Source organism: Salmo salar, chromosome ssa05 (genome assembly GCF_905237065.1).
Source record: "Salmo salar chromosome ssa05, Ssal_v3.1, whole genome shotgun sequence".
NCBI lineage: Eukaryota > Metazoa > Chordata > Actinopteri > Salmoniformes > Salmonidae > Salmo > Salmo salar.
In genome coordinates, this window is record NC_059446.1 from 2,280,070 (window position 1) to 2,301,310 (window position 21,241).

General features: G+C 52.6%; 1 protein-coding gene across 1 annotated transcript in view; it reads right to left on the bottom strand.

The window, feature by feature from the left end:
- LOC106604099 (transcriptional regulator ATRX) overlaps positions 1–21,241 on the bottom strand; it is a 115,636-nt gene that overhangs the window by 27,898 nt on the left and 66,497 nt on the right. The window contains exons 25-29 of the mRNA XM_045719390.1: positions 13,814–13,944; positions 11,914–12,008; positions 5,540–5,676; positions 4,543–4,690; positions 4,298–4,398 (exon numbers count right to left, since the gene is read on the bottom strand). Of these exons, the coding sequence (XP_045575346.1) occupies positions 4,298–4,398; positions 4,543–4,690; positions 5,540–5,676; positions 11,914–12,008; positions 13,814–13,944 (612 nt within the window). The remainder of the gene's footprint in view (positions 1–4,297; positions 4,399–4,542; positions 4,691–5,539; positions 5,677–11,913; positions 12,009–13,813; positions 13,945–21,241) is intronic.

Below are 21,241 nucleotides of genomic sequence, written 5' to 3' on the forward strand. Positions count from 1 at the left end.
GAAGCCACTCATTGAAGCCATTAAGTGTAAGGATGAGTTTACAGAAAACAGGATAACAGTATAACGAAAAGGAATTTAAAATCACAGAATAAGTTACAAGCATAATTTAGTAGCTAACTGCAACCTGCAGTACAGCGTCAGTCTTCAACACTCAATGAGATGTGGGCAGAACTAAGAAAGTCTTCAACATCACTTCCTGAAGTAGATCAAACTGAGCATGGAGAGAGAGCGAGAGGAGAGAGCGAGAGGAGAGAGCGAGAGGAGAGAGCGGGAGAGAGCAGAGAGCAGAGAGCAGAGAGCAGAGAGCAGAGAGGAGAGAGGAGAGAGCGAGAGGAGAGAGGAGAGTGATTTAAGCGAAAGGAGAGAGCGAGAGAGAGAGAGCAGAGAGGAGAGAGATTTAAGCGAGCGAGAGAGAGAGAGAGAGATGAAGCGAGAGGAGAGAGGAGGAGCAGAGAGGATTAAGCGAAAGGAGAGAGAGAGAGAGAGAGAGCGAGAGGAGAGAGAGAGCGAGGAGAGAGAGAGAGCGAGAGGAGAGAGAGAGAGAGCGAGATTTAAGCGAGAGAGAGAGAGAGATTTAAGCTAAAGGAGAGAGAGAGAGAGAGAGATTTAAGCTAAAGGAGAGAGAGAGAGAGAGATTTAAGCTAAAGGAGAGAGAGAGAGAGAGAGATTTAAGCTAAAGGAGAGAGAGAGAGAGAGAGAGATTTAAGCTAAAGAGAGAGAGAGAGAGAGAGAGATTTAAGCTAAAGGAGAGAGAGAGAGAGAGAGAGATTTAAGCTAAAGGAGAGAGAGAGAGAGAGAGAGATTTAAGCTAAAGAGAGAGAGAGAGAGAGAGATTTAAGCTAAAGGAGAGAGAGAGAGAGAGAGATTTAAGCTAAAGGAGAGAGAGAGAGAGAGATTTAAGCTAAAGGGAGAGAGAGAGAGAGAGAGATTTAAGCTAAAGGAGAGAGAGAGAGAGAGAGATTTAAGCTAAAGGAGAGAGAGAGAGAGAGAGATTTAAGCTAAAGGAGAGAGAGAGAGAGAGAGATTTAAGCTAAAGGGAGAGAGAGAGAGAGAGATTTAAGCTAAAGGAGAGAGAGAGAGAGAGATTTAAGCTAAAGAGAGAGAGAGAGAGAGAGAGATTTAAGCTAAAGGAGAGAGAGAGAGAGAGAGATTTAAGCTAAAGGAGAGAGAGAGAGAGAGAGAGATTTAAGCTAAAGGAGAGAGAGAGAGAGAGATTTAAGCTAAAGGAGAGAGAGAGAGAGAGAGATTTAAGCTAAAGGAGAGAGAGAGAGAGAGATTTAAGCTAAAGAGAGAGAGAGAGAGAGAGATTTAAGCTAAAGGAGAGAGAGAGAGAGAGATTTAAGCTAAAGGAGAGAGAGAGAGAGAGATTTAAGCTAAAGGAGAGAGAGAGAGAGAGATTTAAGCTAAAGGAGAGAGAGAGAGAGAGAGATTTAAGCTAAAGGAGAGAGAGAGAGAGAGATTTAAGCTAAAGGGAGAGAGAGAGAGAGATTTAAGCTAAAGGAGAGAGAGAGAGAGAGATTTAAGCTAAAGGAGAGAGAGATTTAAGCTAAAGGAGAGAGAGAGAGAGAGATTTAAGCTAAAGGAGAGAGAGAGATTTAAGCTAAAGGAGAGAGAGAGATTTAAGCTAAAGGAGAGAGAGAGATTTAAGCTAAAGGAGAGAGAGAGATTTAAGCTAAAGGAGAGAGAGAGATTTAAGCTAAAGGAGAGAGAGAGATTTAAGCTAAAGGAGAGAGAGAGATTTAAGCTAAAGGAGAGAGAGAGAGAGAGATTTAAGCTAAAGGAGAGAGAGAGAGAGAGATTTAAGCTAAAGGAGAGAGAGATTTAATCTAAAGGAGAGAGAGATTTAAGCTAAAGGAGAGAGAGAGAGAGATTTAAGCTAAAGGAGAGAGAGAGAGAGATTTAAGCTAAAGGAGAGAGAGAGAGATTTAAGCTAAAAGAGAGAGAGAGAGAGAGATTTAAGCTAAAGGAGAGAGAGAGAGAGAGATTTAAGCTAAAGGAGAGAGAGAGAGAGAGATTTAAGCTAAAGGAGAGAGAGAGAGAGAGATTTAAGCTAAAGGAGAGAGAGAGAGAGAGATTTAAGCTAAAGGAGAGAGAGAGAGAGAGATTTAAGCTAAAGGAGAGAGAGAGAGAGAGATTTAAGCTAAAGGAGAGAGAGAGAGAGAGATTTAAGCTAAAGGAGAGAGAGAGAGAGAGATTTAAGCTAAAGGAGAGAGAGAGATTTAAGCTAAAGGAGAGAGAGAGAGAGAGATTTAAGCTAAAGGAGAGAGAGAGATTTAAGCTAAAGGAGAGAGAGAGAGATTTAAGCTAAAGGAGAGAGAGAGAGAGAGATTTAAGCTAAAGGAGAGAGAGAGAGAGATTTAAGCTAAAGGAGAGAGAGAGAGAGAGATTTAAGCTAAAGGAGAGAGAGAGAGAGAGATTTAAGCTAAAGGGAGAGAGAGAGAGAGAGATTTAAGCTAAAGGAGAGAGAGAGAGAGAGATTTAAGCTAAAGGAGAGAGAGAGAGAGAGATTTAAGCTAAAGGAGAGAGAGAGATTTAAGCTAAAGGAGAGAGAGAGATTTAAGCTAAAGGAGAGAGAGAGATTTAAGCTAAAGGAGAGAGAGAGATTTAAGCTAAAGGAGAGAGATTTAAGCTAAAGGAGAGAGAGAGAGAGAGATTTAAGCTAAAGGAGAGAGAGAGAGAGATTTAAGCTAAAGGAGAGAGAGAGAGAGAGATTTAAGCTAAAGGAGAGAGAGAGAGAGAGAGATTTAAGCTAAAGGAGAGAGAGAGAGAGAGAGATTTAAGCTAAAGGAGAGAGAGAGAGAGAGAGATTTAAGCTAAAGGAGAGAGAGAGAGAGAGAGATTTAAGCTAAAGGAGAGAGAGAGAGAGAGATTTAAGCTAAAGAGAGAGAGAGAGAGAGATTTAAGCTAAAGGAGAGAGAGAGAGAGAGATTTAAGCTAAAGGAGAGAGAGAGAGAGATTTAAGCTAAAGGAGAGAGAGATTTAAGCTAAAGTACTTCCAGAAGAGAGATAGTGGAAGCCTCTCAGGCACAAGTGTTCAGGTTTTTAATATAGCCTGCTTCACAACTGCACCACTCAGTATGGTTTCAGTTACCTCACTGATCTTTTCATTACACATTTCTAACCCTTCAGCAAACCTTTCTTTGTGGGATAAAAAAATGAAAGAATGAAGGTCTAATAATTTTGTAAATGAAAGCAGAACCATCTGGGTTAATTAAAAACACGACCAAGGCCACAGGCTGTGTTGAGAGGAGCAGAGAGCCCCCGCGGTCTCTACCAGCCCCCCGCGGTCTCTACCAGCCCCCCCGCGGTCTCTACCAGCGCCCGCCCCGCGGTCTCTACCAGCGCCCGCCCCGCGGTCTCTACCAGCGCCCGCCCCCGCGGTCTCTACCAGCGCCCGCCCCCCGCGGTCTCTACCAGCGCCCGCCCCGCGGTCTCTACCAGCGCCCGCCCCGCGGTCTCTACCAGCGCCCGCCCCCGCGGTCTCTACCAGCCCGCCCCCGCGGTCTCTACCAGCCCGCCCCGCGGTCTCTACCAGCGCCCGCCCCGCGGTCTCTACCAGCGCCCGCCCCCGCGGTCTCTACCAGCGCCCGCCCCGCGGTCTCTACCAGCGCCCGCCCCGCGGTCTCTACCAGCGCCCGCCCCCGCGGTCTCTACCAGCGCCCGCCCCCGCGGTCTCTACCAGCGCCCGCCCCCGCGGTCTCTACCAGCGCCCGCCCCGCGGTCTCTACCAGCGCCCGCCCCGCGGTCTCTACCAGCCCGCCCCGCGGTCTCTACCAGCCCGCCCCGCGGTCTCTACCAGCCCCCGCGGTCTCTACCACATTCTGCATGTCTTCATAGTGTTGTTCTCTCTACCAGTCCCCCCCGCGGTATCTACCAGCCCCCCGTGGTATCTACCAGCCCCCCGCGGTATCTACCAGCCCCCCCGCGGTATCTACCAGCCCCCCGCGGTATCTACCACATTCTGCATGTCTTCAGAGTGTTGTCTCTCTACCAGTCCCCCCGCGGTATCTACCAGCCCCCCGCGGTATCTACCACATTCTGCATGTCTTCAGAGTGTTGTCTCTCTACCAGTCCCCCCCGCGGTATCTACCAGCCCCCCGCGGTATCTACCACATTCTGCATGTCTTCAGAGTGTTGTCTCTCTACCAGTCCCCCCCGCGGTATCTACCAGTCCCCCCCGCGGTATCTACCACATTCTGCATGCCTTCAGAGTGTTGTTCTCTCTACCAGCGGGGGGGTTAGGGCCTAGGGTGTAGGGCCTAGGGTGTAGGGCCTAGGGTGTAGGGCCGTATAGTACCTTTGTAGGGAGACTGTTTCTCCTCCTCTTTGGCTCGGCCAGACAGCTCCAGGAAGTCTTCAATCAGGTCCAGAGAGATCAGAGACTGACTGAACACCAGGCTGAGAGAGAGAGGATAGAAAACATGGTCACGTTAACAGGACAGGGAAACATTGCCATTTTGAAACATTTCATTTCAAGCACTTCTGGATCTCTGCATGTCTTCAGAGTGGGTTCCCCGTTTCCACAGCTTGGGTTCCCCTTACATTTTATCATCCACCTCCTCAGCCATACGGAGGATCTCAAACAGCAGCACCATCTTCCCAGAATGCTCCAGGATCTCAGAGTCTGCCTCTGTAACAAACTCCTTGTGCCAGTCGGGACTCCTGGTGCCAGGGCTGGAGGCCGGACGCGCTGGGCAGAACAGAGGGTAAAGGGTTAGAGGTCAGAGCTGGCGTTATAGGTCAGAGCTAGAGGTCAGAGCTGGGGATAGAGGTCAGAGCTAGAGGTCAGAGCTGGGGTTAGAGGTCAGAGCTGGGGTTAGAGGTCAGAGCTAGAGGTCAGAGCTGGCGTTATAGGTCAGAGCTAGAGCTCAGAGCTGGGGTTAGAGGTCAGAGCTAGAGGTCAGAGCTGGGGTTAGAGGTCAGAGCTGGGGTTATAGGTCAGAGCTAGAGCTCAGAGCTGGGGTTAGAGGTCAGAGCTAGAGGTCAGAGCTGGGGTTAGAGGTCAGAGCTGGGGTTAGAGGTCAGAGCTAGAGGTCAGAGCTGGCGTTATAGGTCAGAGCTAGAGCTCAGAGCTGGGGTTAGAGGTCAGAGCTAGAGGTCAGAGCTGGGGTTAGAGGTCAGAGCTGGGGTTATAGGTCAGAGCTAGAGCTCAGAGCTGGGGTTAGAGGTCAGAGCTAGAGGTCAGAGCTGGCGTTATAGGTCAGAGCTAGAGCTCAGATGGTTCATGTTATGTACACTGTAGTCAGACCACCTTAGATTTTCTTCTCATTTTATTGTGTTACAAAGTGGGATTTAAAATGTATTTAAAAAAATTGTCTGTTTTTGTCGTGTGTCAATAATCTACACAAAACATTTCGTCAAAGTGGAAGAAAAATTGTAACATACCATCTGTTGTAACAGAGCAAACCTTACTTCAACACTGACATACTTTTCTACACCATAACTTTCTATAATATGTTTTAATGTACACCACAACATTACACACACACACCTCTAGTCGGGTAACAAATCTACAGGTTCTATAATTGTACATCTATACCTTCCTCTTCTGGCTCGGCCCGGTTGCGACTGGAAGGGTCTCCACCTCGAGAACTGGTGTTCCACTCCTTTATCACCTCCAGAGCATCGCTGTCTGAGTCACTGTCCTTCTTCCGAGCCTTTCCCCGCTTCCTCTTCCTGCGGGGGGGGCAGAGCAGTACAGAGATATATATATATATATAGACAGCCAGAGGGAATCTCTCTGATATAGTAGATGTGAATCCCTCTGATATAGTAGATGTGAATCCCTCTGATATAGTAGATGGGAATCTCTCTGATATAGTAGATGTGAATCCCTCTGATATAGTAGATGTGAATCTCTCTGATATAGTAGATGTGTTGGGAATCCCTCTGATATAGTAGATGTGAATCCCTCTGATATAGTAGATGTGAATCCCTCTGATATAGTAGATGTGAATCCCTCTGATATAGTAGATGTGATGTGAATCCCTCTGATATAGTAGATGTGAATCCCTCTGATATAGTAGATGTGATGTGAATCCCTCTGATATAGTAGATGTGAATCCCTCTGATATAGTAGATGTGAATCTCTCTGATATAGTAGATGTGAATCCCTCTGATATAGTAGATGTGTTGGGAATCCCTCTGATATAGTAGATGTGTTGGGAATCCCTCTGATATAGTAGATGTGAATCCCTCTGATATAGTAGATGTGATGTGAATCTCTCTGATATAGTAGATGTGATGGGAATCCCTCTGATATAGTAGATGTGATGTGAATCCCTCTGATATAGTAGATGTGATGTGAATCTCTCTGATATAGTAGATGTGAATCCCTCTGATATAGTAGATGTGATGGGAATCCCTCTGATATAGTAGATGTGAATCCCTCTGATATAGTAGATGTGAATCCCTCTGATATAGTAGATGTGAATCCCTCTGATATAGTAGATGTGATGGGAATCCCTCTGATATAGTAGATGTGAATCCCTCTGATATAGTAGATGTGAATCCCTCTGATATAGTAGATGTGAATCCCTCTGATATAGTAGATGTGAATCCCTCTGATATAGTAGATGTGAATCCCTCTGATATAGTAGATGTGAATCCCTCTGATATAGTAGATGTGAATCCCTCTGATATAGTAGATGTGAATCCCTCTGATATAGTAGATGTGAATCCCTCTGATATAGTAGATGTGAATCCCTCTGATATAGTAGATGGGAATCCCTCTGATATAGTAGATGTGAATCTCTCTGATATAGTAGATGTGAATCTCTCTGATATAGTAGATGTGTTGGGAATCCCTCTGATATAGTAGATGTGATGGGAATCTCTCTGATATAGTAGATGTGAATCCCTCTGATATAGTAGATGTGAATCCCTCTGATATAGTAGATGTGAATCCCTCTGATATAGTAGATGTGATGGGAATCCCTCTGATATAGTAGATGTGAATCCCTCTGATATAGTAGATGTGAATCCCTCTGATATAGTAGATGTGAATCCCTCTGATATAGTAGATGTGAATCCCTCTGATATAGTAGATGTGATGTGAATCCCTCTGATATAGTAGATGTGAATCCCTCTGATATAGTAGATGTGAATCCCTCTGATATAGTAGATGTGAATCCCTCTGATATAGTAGATGTGAATCCCTCTGATATAGTAGATGTGATGGGAATCCCTCTGATATAGTAGATGTGTTGGGAATCCCTCTGATATAGTAGATGTGAATCCCTCTGATATAGTAGATGTGAATCCCTCTGATATAGTAGATGTGAATCCCTCTGATATAGTAGATGTGAATCCCTCTGATATAGTAGATGTGAATCTCTCTGATATAGTAGATGTGTTGGGAATCCCTCTGATATAGTAGATGTGAATCCCTCTGATATAGTAGATGTGAATCCCTCTGATATAGTAGATGTGAATCCCTCTGATATAGTAGATGTGAATCCCTCTGATATAGTAGATGTGATGGGAATCCCTCTGATATAGTAGATGTGAATCTCTCTGATATAGTAGATGTGAATCCCTCTGATATAGTAGATGTGATGGGAATCCCTCTGATATAGTAGATGTGAATCTCTCTGATATAGTAGATGTGTTGGGAATCCCTCTGATATAGTAGATGTGAATCCCTCTGATATAGTAGATGTGAATCTCTCTGATATAGTAGATGTGAATCCCTCTGATATAGTAGATGTGAATCCCTCTGATATAGTAGATGTGAATCCCTCTGATATAGTAGATGTGATGGGAATCTCTCTGATATAGTAGATGTGAATCCCTCTGATATAGTAGATGTGAATCCCTCTGATATAGTAGATGTGAATCCCTCTGATATAGTAGATGTGAATCCCTCTGATATAGTAGATGTGAATCCCTCTGATATAGTAGATGTGAATCCCTCTGATATAGTAGATGTGATGGGAATCTCTCTGATATAGTAGATGTGAATCCCTCTGATATAGTAGATGTGAATCCCTCTGATATAGTAGATGTGAATCCCTCTGATATAGTAGATGTGAATCCCTCTGATATAGTAGATGTGAATCCCTCTGATATAGTAGATGGGAATCTCTCTGATATAGTAGATGTGATGGGAATCTCTCTGATATAGTAGATGTGTTGGGAATCTCTCTGATATAGTAGATGTGATGTGAATCCCTCTGATATAGTAGATGTGAATCCCTCTGATATAGTAGATGTGAATCCCTCTGATATAGTAGATGTGAATCCCTCTGATATAGTAGATGTGATGGGAATCTCTCTGATATAGTAGATGTGTTGGGAATCTCTCTGATATAGTAGATGTGATGTGAATCCCTCTGATATAGTAGATGTGATGGGAATCCCTCTGATATAGTAGATGTGAATCCCTCTGATATAGTAGATGTGTTGGGAATCCCTCTGATATAGTAGATGTGAATCCCTCTGATATAGTAGATGTGAATCCCTCTGATATAGTAGATGTGAATCTCTCTGATATAGTAGATGTGAATCTCTCTGATATAGTAGATGTGAATCTCTCTGATATAGTAGATGTGAATCTCTCTGATATAGTAGATGTGATGGGAATCTCTCTGATATAGTAGATGTGTTGGGAATCCCTCTGATATAGTAGATGTGAATCCCTCTGATATAGTAGATGGGAATCCCTCTGATATAGTAGATGTGAATCCCTCTGATATAGTAGATGTGAATCTCTCTGATATAGTAGATGTGAATCTCTCTGATATAGTAGATGTGAATCCCTCTGATATAGTAGATGTGAATCTCTCTGATATAGTAGATGTGATGGGAATCCCTCTGATATAGTAGATGTGATGTGAATCTCTCTGATATAGTAGATGTGAATCCCTCTGATATAGTAGATGTGAATCCCTCTGATATAGTAGATGGGAATCTCTCTGATATAGTAGATGTGAATCCCTCTGATATAGTAGATGTGAATCCCTCTGATATAGTAGATGTGTTGGGAATCCCTCTGATATAGTAGATGTGAATCCCTCTGATATAGTAGATGTGAATCCCTCTGATATAGTAGATGTGATGTGAATCCCTCTGATATAGTAGATGTGAATCTCTCTGATATAGTAGATGTGATGGGAATCCCTCTGATATAGTAGATGTGATGGGAATCCCTCTGATATAGTAGATGTGAATCCCTCTGATATAGTAGATGTGATGGGAATCTCTCTGATATAGTAGATGTGAATCTCTCTGATATAGTAGATGTGTTGGGAATCCCTCTGATATAGTAGATGTGAATCCCTCTGATATAGTAGATGTGATGGGAATCTCTCTGATATAGTAGATGTGAATCTCTCTGATATAGTAGATGTGATGGGAATCCCTCTGATATAGTAGATGTGAATCTCTGATATAGTAGATGTGAATCTCTCTGATATAGTAGATGTGAATCCCTCTGATATAGTAGATGTGTTGGGAATCCCTCTGATATAGTAGATGTGAATCTCTCTGATATAGTAGATGTGAATCTCTCTGATATAGTAGATGTGAATCCCTCTGATATAGTAGATGTGAATCTCTCTGATATAGTAGATGTGATGGGAATCCCTCTGATATAGTAGATGTGATGGGAATCCCTCTGATATAGTAGATGTGTTGGGAATCCCTCTGATATAGTAGATGTGAATCCCTCTGATATAGTAGATGTGTTGGGAATCTCTCTGATATAGTAGATGTGAATCTCTCTGATATAGTAGATGTGAATCCCTCTGATATAGTAGATGTGAATCTCTCTGATATAGTAGATGTGAATCCCTCTGATATAGTAGATGTGTTGGGAATCCCTCTGATATAGTAGATGTGAATCTCTCTGATATAGTAGATGTGAATCCCTCTGATATAGTAGATGTGAATCTCTCTGATATAGTAGATGTGAATCCCTCTGATATAGTAGATGTGATGGGAATCCCTCTGATATAGTAGATGTGAATCTCTCTGATATAGTAGATGTGAATCCCTCTGATATAGTAGATGTGTTGGGAATCTCTCTGATATAGTAGATGTGAATCTCTCTGATATAGTAGATGTGAATCTCTCTGATATAGTAGATGTGAATCCCTCTGATATAGTAGATGTGATGTGAATCCCTCTGATATAGTAGATGTGATGTGAATCCCTCTGATATAGTAGATGTGATGGGAATCCCTCTGATATAGTAGATGTGAATCCCTCTGATATAGTAGATGTGTTGGGAATCCCTCTGATATAGTAGATGTGAATCCCTCTGATATAGTAGATGTGAATCTCTCTGATATAGTAGATGTGAATCCCTCTGATATAGTAGATGTGTTGGGAATCTCTCTGATATAGTAGATGTGAATCCCTCTGATATAGTAGATGTGAATCCCTCTGATATAGTAGATGTGAATCTCTCTGATATAGTAGATGTGAATCCCTCTGATATAGTAGATGTGTTGGGAATCTCTCTGATATAGTAGATGTGAATCTCTCTGATATAGTAGATGTGAATCTCTCTGATATAGTAGATGTGAATCCCTCTGATATAGTAGATGTGATGTGAATCCCTCTGATATAGTAGATGTGATGTGAATCCCTCTGATATAGTAGATGTGATGGGAATCCCTCTGATATAGTAGATGTGAATCCCTCTGATATAGTAGATGTGTTGGGAATCCCTCTGATATAGTAGATGTGAATCCCTCTGATATAGTAGATGTGAATCCCTCTGATATAGTAGATGTGAATCTCTCTGATATAGTAGATGTGAATCCCTCTGATATAGTAGATGTGTTGGGAATCTCTCTGATATAGTAGATGTGAATCCCTCTGATATAGTAGATGTGAATCTCTCTGATATAGTAGATGTGAATCTCTCTGATATAGTAGATGTGAATCCCTCTGATATAGTAGATGTGTTGGGAATCCCTCTGATATAGTAGATGTGAATCCCTCTGATATAGTAGATGTGATGTGAATCCCTCTGATATAGTAGATGTGATGGGAATCCCTCTGATATAGTAGATGTGATGGGAATCCCTCTGATATAGTAGATGTGATGGGAATCCCTCTGATATAGTAGATGTGTTGGGAATCCCTCTGATATAGTAGATGTGAATCCCTCTGATATAGTAGATGTGATGGGAATCCCTCTGATATAGTAGATGTGAATCTCTCTGATATAGTAGATGTGATGTGAATCCCTCTGATATAGTAGATGTGAATCCCTCTGATATAGTAGATGATGGGAATCCCTCTGATATAGTAGATGTGAATCCCTCTGATATAGTAGATGTGAATCCCTCTGATATAGTAGATGTAAATCTCTCTGATATAGTAGATGTGATGGGAATCCCTCTGATATAGTAGATGTGAATCTCTCTGATATAGTAGATGTGATGTGAATCCCTCTGATATAGTAGATGTGAATCCCTCTGATATAGTAGATGATGGGAATCCCTCTGATATAGTAGATGTGAATCCCTCTGATATAGTAGATGTGAATCCCTCTGATATAGTAGATGTAAATCTCTCTGATATAGTAGATGTGAATCCCTCTGATATAGTAGATGTGATGGGAATCTCTCTGATATAGTAGATGTGAATCCCTCTGATATAGTAGATGTGAATCCCTCTGATATAGTAGATGTGATGGGAATCTCTCTGATATAGTAGATGTGAATCCCTCTGATATAGTAGATGTGAATCCCTCTGATATAGTAGATGTGATGTGAATCCCTCTGATATAGTAGATGTGAATCTCTCTGATATAGTAGATGTGTTGGGAATCCCTCTGATATAGTAGATGTGAATCCCTCTGATATAGTAGATGTGAATCCCTCTGATATAGTAGATGTGAATCTCTGATATAGTAGATGTGAATCTCTCTGATATAGTAGATGTGTTGGGAGTGGTTACTTTTTCTGTTTCTCGTCTTCAGAGGTCATGCTCATGGAAGATTCCTCGGTCTCCGAGGCGATGAACTCCTCCATGCTGTCCTCGTCAAAGTACCCCTAAAACACAAGACCCAGTCAGAACCCCTAAAACCCAGTCAGAAACCCTCAGAACCCCTAAAACCCAGTCAGAACCCCTAAAACACAAGACCCAGTCAGAAACCCTCAGAACCCCTAAAACACAACACCCCCTCAGACCCCCTAAAACACAAGACCCAGTCAGAACCCCTAAAACACAAGACCCAGTCAGAACCCCTCAGAACCCCTAAAACACAAGACCCAGTCAGAACCCCTAAAACACAAGACCCAGTCAGACCCCCTCAGAACCCCTAAAACACAAGACCCAGTCAGAACCCCTCAGAACCCCTAAAACACAAGACCCAGTCAGAACCCCTCAGAACCCCTAAAACACAAGACCCAGTCAGACCCCCTCAGAACCCCTAAAACCCAGTCAGAACCCTTAAAACACAAGACCCAGTCAGAACCCCTAAAACACAAGACCCAGTCAGAACCCCTAAAACACAGGAGGAACCCCTAAAACACATGAGGAACCCCTAAAACACAGTCGGAACCCCTAAAACACAAAACAAGTACAAAGACCTCAAAGCTACAAGCCGGCCCAGAATGTTCAATTGGAACCAAGGAACCTGGCGGGGCGAGGGGGGGACAGAGCGGGGCGAGGGGGGAAACAGACAGCGGGGGAAACAGACAGCGGGGGGGAAACAGACAGCGGGGGGGAAACAGACAGCGGGGGGAAACAGACAGCGGGGGAAACAGACAGCGGGGGGAAACAGACAGCGGGGAAACAGACAGCGGGGGGAAACAGACAGCGGGGAAACAGACAGCGGGGAAACAGACAGCGGGGGGAAACAGACAGCGGGGGAAACAGACAGCGGGGGAAACAGACAGCGGGGGGAAACAGACAGCGGGGAAACAGACAGCGGGGCGAGGGGGAAACAGACAGCGGGCGAGGGGGAAACAGACAGCGGGCGAGGGGGAAACAGACAGCGGGCGAGGGGGGAAACAGACAGCGGGGCGAGGGGGAAACAGACAGCGGGGCGAGGGGGGAAACAGACAGCGGGCGAGGGGGGAAACAGACAGCGGGGCGAGGGGGGAAACAGACAGCGGGGCGAGGGGGGAAACAGACAGCGGGCGGGGGGAAACAGACAGCGGGGGAAACAGACAGCGGGGGGAAACAGACAGCGGGGGGAAACAGACAGCGGGGGGAAACAGACAGCGGGGGGAAACAGACAGCGAAACAGACAGCGGGGGGGAAACAGACAGCGGGGGAAACAGACAGCGGGGGAAACAGACAGCGGGGGGAAACAGACAGCGGGGGAAACAGACAGCGGGCGGGAAACAGACAGCGGGGCGAGGGGGGAAACAGACAGCGGGCGAGGGGGGAAACAGACAGCGGGCGGGGGGAAACAGACAGCGGGGCGAGGGGGGAAACAGACAGCGGGGCGAGGGGGGGAACAGACAGCGGGGCGAGGGGGGGAAACAGACAGCGGGGCGAGGGGGAAACAGACAGCGGGGGCGAGGGGGGAAACAGACAGCGGGGCGAGGGGGGAAACAGACAGCGGGGCGAGGGGGAAACAGACAGCGGGGCGAGGGGGGAAACCGACAGCGGGGCGAGGGGGGAAACAGACAGCGGGCGAGGGGGGAAACAGACAGCGGGGCGAGGGGGGGAAACAGACAGCGGGGCGAGGGGGGAAACAGACAGCCGGGCGAGGGGGAAACAGACAGCGGGGCGAGGGGGGGGGAAACAGACAGCGGGGCGAGGGGGGGGGAAACAGACAGCGGGGCGAGGGGGGGGGAAACAGACAGCGGGGCGAGGGGGAAACAAATCAGAAAAGTGTGTGTACCTTGTTTTCCTTGCTGATGTAGTCCAGCTGCAGGCACCAGGGATGGGTCCAGATTCTGCTGAGCATCTGGAAATCCTGGAAGAGCTTGGTCCCGGCTCGGCCCCGACCCCCCTCCACCACGTTCCCCGCACCTGCCCAGAGAGACAGAGCGAGAGAGACAGAGCGAGAGAGACAGAGCGAGAGAGACAGAGCGAGAGAGACAGAGCGAGAGAGACAGAGCGAGAGAGACAGAGCGAGAGAGACAGACAGAGCGAGAGAGACAGAGCGAGAGAGACAGAGCGAGAGAGACAGAGCGAGAGAGACAGAGCGAGAGAGACAGAGCGAGAGAGACAGAGCGAGACAGAGAGGTGCGTGAGAGAAGGAGAACGTGTGGTGGGTATGAAAGACCGGTCCAGCTGCAGCTGGTACCACTCCCTCACACTCATATCAACACCAGAACAAATCAGAGAGCCGTAACAACAAATACAGCCGTAACAACAATACAGCGGGGGCGAGGGGGGAAACAGACAGCGGGGCGAGGGGGGAAACAGACAGCGGGCGAGGGGAAACAGACAGCGGGGACAGACAGCGGGGCGAGGGGGAAACAGACAGCGGGGCGAGGGGAAACAGACAGCGGGGCGAGGGGAAACAGACAGCGGGGCGAGGGGGGAACAGACAGCGGGGCGAGGGGGGAACAGACAGCGGGGCGAGGGGGGAAACAGACAGCGGGCGAGGGGGGGAACAGACAGCGGGGCGAGGGGGGAACAGACAGCGGGGCGAGGGGGGAAACAGACAGCGGGGCGAGGGGGGAACAGACAGCGGGGCGAGGGGGGAAACAGACAGCGGGGCGAGGTGGGGAAACAGACAGCGGGGCGAGGGGGGAAACAGACAGCGGGCGAGGGGGGGAAACAGACAGCGGGCGAGGGGGAAACAGACAGCGGGGCGAGGGGGGAAACAGACAGCGGGCGAGGGGGGGAAACAGACAGCGGGGCGAGGGGGGAAACAGACAGCGGGGCGAGGGAAACAGACAGCGGGGCGAGGGAAACAGACAGCGGGGCGAGGGAAACAGACAGCGGGGCGAGGGAAACAGACAGCGGGGCGAGGGGGGAAACAGACAGCGGGGCGAGGGGGGGAAACAGACAGCGGGGCGAGGGGGGAAACAGACAGCGGGGCGGGGGGGAAACAGACAGCGGGGCGAGGGGGAAACAGACAGCGGGCGAGGGGGAAACAGACAGCGGGGCGAGGGGGGAAACAGACAGCGGGGCGAGGGGGGAAACAGACAGCGGGCGAGGGGGGAAACAGACAGCGGGCGAAGGGGGGAAACAGACAGCGGGGCGAGGGGGGAAACAGACAGCGGGGCGAGGGGGGAAACAGACAGCGGGCGAGGGGGAAACAGACAGCGGGGCGGGGGGAAACAGACAGCGGGGCGAGGGGGGAAACAGACAGCGGGGCGAGGGGGGAAACAGACAGCGGGGCGAGGGGGGAAACAGACAGCGGGGCGGGGGAACAGACAGCGGGCGAGGGGGGAACAGACAGCGGGGGGGGAAACAGACAGCGGGCGAGGGGGGGGAACAGACAGCGGGGCGAGGGGGGAACAGACAGCGGGGCGAGGGGGGAAACAGACAGCGGGGCGAGGGGGGGAAACAGACAGCGGGGCGAGGGGGGAAACAGACAGCGGGGCGAGGGGGAACAGACAGCGGGGCGAGGGGAAACAGACAGCGGGCGAGGGGGAAACAGACAGCGGGGCGAGGGGGAAACAGACAGCGGGCGAGGGGGGGGAAACAGACAGCGGGCGAGGGGGGAAACAGACAGCGGGCGGGAAACAGACAGCGGGCGAGGGGGGGAAACAGACAGCGGGGCGAGGGGGGAAACAGACAGCGGGGCGAGGGGGGAACAGACAGCGGGGCGAGGGGGGAAACAGACAGCGGGCGAGGGGGGAAACAGACAGCGGGCGGGGGGGGAAACAGACAGCGGGGCGAGGGGGGAACAGACAGCGGGGCGAGGGGGGAACAGACAGCGGGGCGGGGGGGAACAGACAGCGGGGCGAGGGGGGGGAAACAGACAGCGGGGCGAGGGGGAAACAGACAGCGGGGCGAGGGGGGGAAACAGACAGCGGGGCGAGGGGGGAAACAGACAGCGGGCGAGGGGGGAAACAGACAGCGGGGCGAGGGGGGGAAACAGACAGCGGGGCGAGGGGGGAAACAGACAGCGGGCGAGGGGGGAAACAGACAGCGGGGCGAGGGGGGAAACAGACAGCGGGGCGAGGGGGGGAAACAGACAGCGGGGCGAGGGGAAACAGACAGCGGGGCGAGGGGGAAACAGACAGCGGGCGAGGGGAAACAGACAGCGGGGCGAGGGGGGAAACAGACAGCGGGCGAGGGGGGAAACAGACAGCGGGGCGAGGGGGGGAAACAGACAGCGGGGCGAGGGGGGAAACAGACAGCGGGGCGAGGGGGAAACAGACAGCGGGGCGAGGGGGGAAACAGACAGCGGGGCGAGGGGGGAAACAGACAGCGGGCGAGGGGGAAACAGACAGCGGGCGAGGGGGAAACAGACAGCGGGGCGAGGGGGGAAACAGACAGCGGGCGAGGGGAAACAGACAGCGGGCGAGGGGGGAAACAGACAGCGGGGCGAGGGGGGAAACAGACAGCGGGCGGGGGGGAAACAGACAGCGGGGCGAGGGGGGAAACAGACAGCGGGCCGCGGGGGGAAACAGACAGCGGGCGGGGAAACAGACAGCGGGGCGAGGGGGAAACAGACAGCGGGGCGAGGGGGGAAACAGACAGCGGGGCGAGGGGGAAACAGACAGCGGGGCGAGGGGGGAAACAGACAGCGGGCGAGGGGGGAAACAGACAGCGGGGCGAGGGGGGAACAGACAGCGGGGCGAGGGGGGAAACAGACAGCGGGGCGAGGGGGGGAACAGACAGCGGGGCGAGGGGGGGAACAGACAGCGGGCGAGGGGGGGAACAGACAGCGGGGCGAGGGGGGAACAGACAGCGGGGCGAGGGGGAACAGACAGCGGGGCGAGGGGGGAACAGACAGCGGGCGAGGGGAAACAGACAGCGGGGCGAGGGGAAACAGACAGCGGGGCGAGGGGGAAACAGACAGCGGGGCGAGGGGGAAACAGACAGCGGGCGAGGGGGGAAACAGACAGCGGGGCGAGGGGGGAAACAGACAGCGGGGCGAGGGGGGAAACAGACAGCGGGGCGAGGGGGGAAACAGACAGCGGGGCGAGGGGGGGAAACAGACAGCGGGGCGAGGGGGGAAACAGACAGCGGGGCGAGGGGGGAAACAGACAGCGGGCGAGGGGGGGAAACAGACAGCGGGCGAGGGGGGGAACAGACAGCGGGCGAGGGGGGAACAGACAGCGGGGCGAGGGGGGGGAAACAGACAGCGGGCGAGGGGGGGAAACAGACAGCGGGGCGAGGGGGGAAACAGACAGCGGGGCGAGGGGGGAAACAGACAGCGGGGCGAGGGGGGAAACAGACAGCGGGGCGAGGGGGGAAACAGACAGCGGGGCGAGGGGGGAAACAGACAGCGGGCGAGGGGGGAAACAGACAGCGGGGCGAGGGGGGAAACAGACAGCGGGGCGAGGGGGAAACAGACAGCGGGGCGAGGGGGGAAACAGACAGCGGGCGAGGGGGAAACAGACAGCGGGCGAGGGGGGAAACAGACAGCGGGGCGAGGGGGGGGAAACAGACAGCGGGGGGGAAACAGACAGCGGGCGAGGGGGGAAACAGACAGCGGGGCGAGGGGGGAAACAGACAGCGGGGCGAGGGGGGGAAACAGACAGCGGGGCGAGGGGGGAAACAGACAGCGGGGCGAGGGGGGAAACAGACAGCGGGGCGAGGGGGAAACAGACAGCGGGCGAGGGGGGAAACAGACAGCGGGGCGAGGGGGGAAACAGACAGCGGGGCGAGGGGGGAAACAGACAGCGGGCGAGGGGGGAAACAGACAGCGGGGCGAGGGGGGAAACAGACAGCGGGGCGAGGGGGGAAACAGACAGCGGGGCGAGGGGGGAAACAGACAGCGGGGCGAGGGGGGAAACAGACAGCGGGGCGAGGGGGGAAACAGACAGCGGGGCGAGGGGGGAAACAGACAGCGGGGCGAGGGGGGAAACAGACAGCGGGGCGAGGAAACAGACAGCGGGGCGGGGGGAAACAGACAGCGGGGCGAGGGGGGGAACAGACAGCGGGGCGAGGGGGGAAACAGACAGCGGGGCGAGGGGGGGGAAACAGACAGCGGGGCGAGGGGGGAAACAGACAGCGCTGTAATTCAACTTTGTTTTGGGATTTCCTCTTCCTTTCTACTCGTTTTTAGATTTTTATTTGAAATTCAGTTCAGTTGATTTACAAGTTTTTATGATGAAACTCTTATATTTATTTTGTATATAATTTAGTGTTCGGGGACAGAAAGTAGGTTTATGAATGAGGCTCGGAGTTATTTATGTAGTCCTGCCCCATAGCAGGGCTACCACCCCTATAGCAGGGCTACCCCCCTAGCAGGGCTACCCCCATAGCAGGGCTACCCCCCATAGCAGGGCTACCCCCCCCCATAGCAGGGCTCCCCCCCCCCATAGCAGGGCTACCCCCCCATAGCAGGGCTACCCCACCCCATAGCAGGGCTACCCCACCCCCCATAGCAGGGCTACCCCACCCCCATAGCAGGGCTACCCCACCCCCATAGCAAGGCTACCCCACCCCCATAGCAAGGCTACCCCACCCCCATAGCAAGGCTACCCCCCATAGCAGGGCTACCCCCCCCCATAGCAGGGCTACCCCCCCATAGCAGGGCTACCCCCTCATAGCAGGCCCCTCCTCCCCCCTATAGCAGGGCCACCTCCTCCCCATAGCAGGGCCCCCTCCTCCCCCTATAGCAGGGCTACCTCCTCCCCCTATAGCAGGGCTACCTCCTCCCCTATAGCAGGGCTACCCCCCTAGCAGGGCTGGGCTACCTCCCCCATAGCAGGGCTACCCCCCACATAGCAGGGCTACCCCCCCACATAGCAGGGCTACCCCCCATAGCAGGGCTACCCCCCCACATAGCAGGGCTACCCCCCCACTATAGCAGGGCTACCCCCCCTATAGCAGGCCCCCTCCTCCCCTATAGCAGGGCTACCTCCTCCCCCATAGCAGGGCTACCCCCCCACATAGCAGGGCTACCCCCCCCATAGCAGGGCTACCTCCTCCCCCATAGCAGGGCTACCCCCGCCCCCATAGCAGGGCTGGGCTACCCCCCCATAGCAGGGCTAACCCCCCATAGCAGGGCTACCCCCCCCCATAGCAGGGCTACCTCCCCCCATAGCAGGGCTACCCCCCCATAGCAGGGCTACCCCCCCAGCAGGGCCCCCCCATAGCAGGGCTACCCCCGCCCCCCATAGCAGGGCTGGGCTACCCCCATAGCAGGGCTAACCCCCCCCATAGCAGGGCTCCCCCCCATAGCAGGGCTACCCCCCATAGCAGGGCTACCCCCCCATAGCAGGGCTACCCCCCCATAGCAGGGCTGGGCTAACCCCCCCATAGCAGGGCTGGGCTAACCCCCCCATAGCAGGGCTGGGCTAACCCCCCCATAGCAGGGCTGGGCTAACCCCCCCATAGCAGGGCTACCCCCCCATAGCAGGGCTAACCCCGGGCCCCCCTAATGTAGGGCTTACCCCCCCCATAGCAGGGCTACCCCCATAGCAGGGCTACCCCCCCATAGCAGGGCTACCTCCCCCAGCAGACCCCCCCAATAGCAGGGCTACCCCCCATAGCAGGGCTACCCCCCATAGCAGGGCTGGGCTAACCCCCATAGCAGGGCTGGGCTAACCCCCATGGCAGGGCTGGGCTAACCCCCCATAGCAGGGCAGGGCTAACCCCCCCATAGCAGGGCAGGGCTAACCCCCCCATAGCAGGGCAGGGCTAACCCCCCATAGCAGGGCAGGCTAACCCCCCCATAGCAGGGCTAACCCCGGGGCCCCTAATGTAGGGCTTACCCCCCAATAGCAGGGCAGGGCTAACCCCCCATAGCAGGGCAGGGCTAACCCCCCATAGCAGGGCTAACCCCGGGGCCCCCTAATGTGGGCTACCCCCCCATAGCAGGGCTAACTCCGGGGCCCCCTAATGTAGGGCTTACCCCCCCAATAGCAGGGCTGGGCTAACCCCCCATAGCAGGGCTGGGCTAATCCCCCCCATAGCAGGGCTACCCCCCATAGCAGGGCTACCCCCCCATAGCAGGGCTACCCCCCCATAGCAGGGCTACCCCCCATAGCAGGGCTACCCCCCATAGCAGGGCTACCCCCCATAGCAGGGGCTACCCTCCCCCTATAGCAGGGCTCCCCCCATAGCAGGGCTAACCCCCCCATAGCAGGGCTACCCCCCATAGCAGGGCTAACCCCCATAGCAGGGCTAAACCCCCCCATAGCAGGGCTAACCCCCCATAGCAGGGCTAACCCCGGGGACCCCTAATGTAGGGCTACTGAAGTACTATTTGAAAAGGTCAGGTAACACAAATTTCCTGTGGACAAGGACCCGGATGCACACACACTTCCCTCTCTTCCCCCCCTTCCCTCTCTTCCTCCTCCTTCCCTCTCTTCCTCCCCCCTTCCCTCTCTTCTCCTCACCCCCTTCCCTCTCTTCCTCCTCCCCCCTTCCCTCTCTTCCTCCCCTCCCCCCTTCCCTCTCTTCTTCCTCCCCCTTCCCTCTCTTCTTCCCCCCTTCCTCTCTTCCTCCCCCTTCCCTCTCTTCTTCCTCCCCCTTCCTCTCTTCTTCCTCCCCCTTCCCTCTCTCTTTCCTCCCCCTTCCCTCTCTTCTTCCTCCCCCTTCCCTCTCTTCCCCTTCCCCTCCCCCTTCCTCTCTTCCTCCCCCCTTCCCTCTTCCTCCTCCCCCTTCCCTCTCTTTCCTCCCCCTTCCCTCTCTTCCTCCCCCTTCCCTCTCTCTTCCTCCCCCTTCCCTCTCTTCTTCCTCCCCCTTCCCTCTTTCTTCCTCCCCCTTCCTCCTCTTCCCTCTCTTCTTCCTCCCCCCTCCTCTCTTCTTCCTCCCCCCTTCCCTCTCTTCCTCCCCCTTCCCTCTCTTCTTCCTCCCCCTTCCCTCTCTTCTTCCTCCCCCCTTCCCTCTCTTCTTCCTTCCCTCCTTCCCCCCCTCCCTCTCTTCTTCCTCCCCCTTCCCTCTCTTCTTCCTCCCCCTTCCCTCTCTTCCTCCCCTTCCCTCTCTTCTTCCTCCCCCTTCCCTCTCTTCTTCCTCCCCCTTCCCTCTCTCTTCCTCCCCCCTTCCCTCTCTTCTTCCTCCCCCTTCCCTCTTCTTCCTCCCCCTTCCCTCCCTTCCCTCTCTTCCTCCCTCCCCCTTCCCTCTCTCTCTTCCTCCCCCTTCCTCTCTTCTTCCTCCCCCTTCCCTCTCTTCTTCCTCCCCCCTTCCCTCTCTTCCTCCCCCCTTCCCTCTCTTCCTCCCCCCTCCCTCCTCTCTTCTTCCTCCC